The 3,729-nt window shown below is 35.0% G+C and overlaps 1 protein-coding gene across 1 annotated transcript; it reads left to right on the top strand.

Annotated features, from left to right (window-relative positions):
- The first annotated feature begins 1,011 nt into the window (after window positions 1-1,011).
- LOC149506193 (cytochrome b6) lies at window positions 1,012-3,135 on the top strand. The gene is made up of 2 exons (XM_089757891.1): window positions 1,012-1,426; window positions 2,251-3,135. The coding sequence occupies exons 1-2, from the start codon at window positions 1,421-1,423 to the stop codon at window positions 2,890-2,892; spliced, it is 648 nt and encodes a 215-aa protein (XP_089614017.1). The 5' UTR covers window positions 1,012-1,420; the 3' UTR covers window positions 2,893-3,135.
- Window positions 3,136-3,729: the final 594 nt, after the last annotated feature.

Here is a 3,729-nt window from a genome sequence, read left to right as displayed (position 1 = left end):
TGTTTTGGTAGACGGAGACGGAATTGTTAGAGCGGATGTTCCTTTTAGAAGGGCAGAATCGAAGTATAGTGTCGAACAAGTAGGTGTAACTGTTGAGTTCTATGGTGGCGAACTCAATGGAGTGAGTTATAGTGATCCTGCTACTGTGAAAAAATATGCTAGACGTGCTCAATTGGGTGAAATTTTTGAATTAGATCGTGCTACTTTGAAATCCGATGGTGTTTTTCGTAGCAGTCCAAGGGGTTGGTTTACTTTTGGGCATGCTTCGTTTGCTTTGCTTTTCTTCTTCGGACACATTTGGCATGGTGCTAGAACCCTGTTCAGAGATGTTTTTGCCGGTATTGATCCAGATTTGGATGCTCAAGTGGAATTTGGAGCATTCCAAAAACTTGGAGATCCAACTACAAGAAGACAAGTAGTCTGATGCAAGATTGCTTTGTTATTTTTCGCTTCTATTTTCTGTTTGTGATTTGACATAGGCTGCTGTAAAAATCTTGATTAAAATCGCTGCCTTTTCTTTGATTCTTGTTCTTTCGTTATTTTATTCGGGAGATGATTCTAAATAAATAGGTACGGAAGCTATAATTGTAAACCACGATCGAATTTATGGAAGCATTGGTTTATACATTCCTCTTAGTATCTACTCTAGGGATAATTTTTTTCGCTATCTTTTTTCGAGAACCGCCTAAAGTTCCAACTAAAAAAATGAAATGATTTTTCATTATCTCAATTGAAGTAATGAGCCTCCCAATATTATATTGGGAGGCTCATTACTTCAATTAGTCCCCGTGTTCCTCGAATGGATCCCTTAATTGTTGAGAGGGTTGCCCAAAGGCAGTATATAAGGCGTACCCAGTAAAACTTACAAGTAAACCAGATATAGAGATGGCGACTAAAGTTGCTGTTTCCATTATTATATAATTATATAAATAATATATATAAATATAAATATAAATAATATAAATATAAATATAATTTCAAGATCACAATGGATCTATGATAAGATCGTTTATTTACAGCGGAATGATATACAAAGTCAACAGATCTCACTGAATACAAAATAAGATTTATGGCTACACAAACCGTTGAGGGTAGTTCTAGATCTGGTCCAAGACGAACTGTTGTAGGGGATTTTTTGAAACCATTGAATTCGGAATATGGTAAAGTAGCTCCTGGATGGGGAACGACTCCTTTGATGGGTGTCGCAATGGCTTTATTTTCGATATTCTTATCTATTATTTTGGAGATTTATAATTCTTCCGTTTTACTGGATGGAATTTCGCTGAATTAGATTCACAAGAACCACGAAGCCTCGCTTTTCAATACAAAAAGTGAAACTTTTAGTTCTCGGATTTTTTTTAGCCCATTCTATTTTGGTAGTTCGACCGCGAAATTTTTTTTGTTTCTGTATTTCCGGAATATGAGTGTGTGACTTGTTATAATTGATCCTATTGATAGTACAGAAAATGGGTCTGTCCTCTTGATCGAGATAGTTTTATCCCGTCGGATAGCCATTCTAGTATCTGGAGCACGGAATATATGAAATGGATCACGAAGTATTCGAACTATGATTCATACTTAATATTCAAACCTCGCGGCCGGACTCAAAAAAAAAAAAAATTTTCAAAGAAAGAGGTTTTTTATTTATAAATCGAGAAATTTTTTCTTCTTTCAAACTCTCATTTAGTTTATGCTTATTTTGATCAAAGGACAAACCTTTCTTTTCTTTGTATTTTTATTTATTATATCTATTCTATTCATTGAATAAGTGATGATCCAATAATTCTTACTCAAAGAATCTTTGGACTTAGTTTGAAGGTTTTATTGAATCATCGCGGTTCTGGTATGAATCTGAAGTTTCAATTGATTCATAGGGTCTTAACAAGAGAATTCCTATTAAAAATAAAGAAAACAAGAATAAAGCCACATTCCATATAAATAACAAATCAAAGCAAAGAAAAAGAAAAGAAATAAGTAGGTAAATAGAAGATTCAAGAGGCCTGATCAACATAAAGACGAATGCGCCGACTTGATTTTTTGGCATTATAATTACAACTACAAAAAAGAGCTTTCGGATTTTTACTCTTTTGTGTCTTCAGATAAAATTGAATGAAAAGATTAAGAAGTTTCAAACTTTCTATTCCATATCCGTTTCAGCTATTATTTGGGTGTTTTTGTTTGAGCTGTACGAGATGAAATTCTCATATACGGTTCTCAGGGGGGGAGTCCTCTTGGTTTACCTATCTCAATAAAGTCTATGATTGGTTCGAAGAACGCCTCGAGATTCAGGCGATTGCAGATGATATAACTAGTAAATATGTTCCTCCTCATGTTAACATATTTTATTGTCTAGGAGGAATTACGCTTACTTGTTTTTTGGTACAAGTAGCTACAGGATTTGCTATGACTTTTTACTATCGTCCAACCGTTACTGAGGCTTTTACTTCTGTTCAATACATAATGACTGAAGCTAACTTTGGTTGGTTAATCCGATCAGTTCATCGATGGTCGGCAAGTATGATGGTCTTAATGATGATCCTGCACGTATTTCGTGTCTATCTCACTGGTGGTTTTAAAAAACCTCGCGAATTGACTTGGGTTACAGGCGTGGTTCTGGCTGTGTTGACTGCATCTTTTGGTGTAACAGGTTATTCCTTACCTTGGGACCAAATTGGTTATTGGGCAGTCAAAATCGTAACAGGCGTTCCGGAAGCTATTCCGGTAATAGGATCGCCTTTGGTAGAGTTATTGCGTGGAAGTGCTAGTGTGGGACAATCCACTTTGACCCGTTTTTATAGTTTACACACTTTTGTATTACCCCTTCTTACTGCTGTATTTATGTTAATGCATTTCCTAATGATACGTAAGCAAGGCATTTCTGGTCCTTTATAGAGAATATAGACCATAGCTATATTGTAACCAATCATTTATCTTATTACTTGCCAATCATTTATCTTATTACTTGGGGGAGGAACAATAGTATTTCATTGCTACAAATATGGATTGTTGAAAAAAAAAAAAAAATAAGACATGTATTTGGATATTTCCTTTCAACTCCACAATATTCTATTATTTATTTGATATGACATGAATAGTTGAAGGGAATTCCCCGAAGAGAAAATGGATTATGGGAGTGTGTGACTTGAACTATTGATTGGGCCATGCAGAAATATGCCTTTATCTGCTACATTGGAATTCACAACCAAATGTGTCTTTGTTCCAACCACCGTGTAAGCCCCATACAAAGGATAGGCTGGTTCGCTTGAAGAGAATCTTTTCTATGATCAGACCTGACGATGTCGTGTATGAACAGGGCTCCGTAAGATCCAGTAGAATAAGTGATTTGGCATAATGCAAATTAGATTTTATTTATTTATTTTTATTTTTTTTTTACTTTCTTATCTTAATAGTATGAAAATACATTCATTTCTTCTGCATCGACCCGATTTATTATTATTATACTATCGGAGTGAAACAAGGGATCTAAAGAAGAGCAAAGGCTAGACTATATTAGTAACAAGTAAATCCTTTGTATGTAAAAAATCTCGATATATTTTTGGGATAAAGGTGAATCGCAAGGCCTAAGACGACCCAGAAAGCACTTGATCACGATCAACTTTGTACGCCTACTTGGGTATTGAGCATTTACCTGTAAAAATGGCATTCCTTGGAATGTATAGTTGCAACTTCGTAAAATGGAATCAGGTAACTTTTTTCTTACATATGAAA

The sequence above is a fragment of the Durio zibethinus genome, unplaced genomic scaffold (assembly GCF_047325235.1).
Source record: "Durio zibethinus cultivar Kanyao isolate XHJ-2024 unplaced genomic scaffold, ASM4732523v1 HiC_scaffold_1, whole genome shotgun sequence".
Taxonomy (NCBI): Eukaryota; Viridiplantae; Streptophyta; class Magnoliopsida; order Malvales; family Malvaceae; genus Durio; species Durio zibethinus.
The sequence above is the reverse complement of the archived record's forward strand: the minus strand, read 5'-3'. Positions and strand labels throughout refer to the sequence as shown.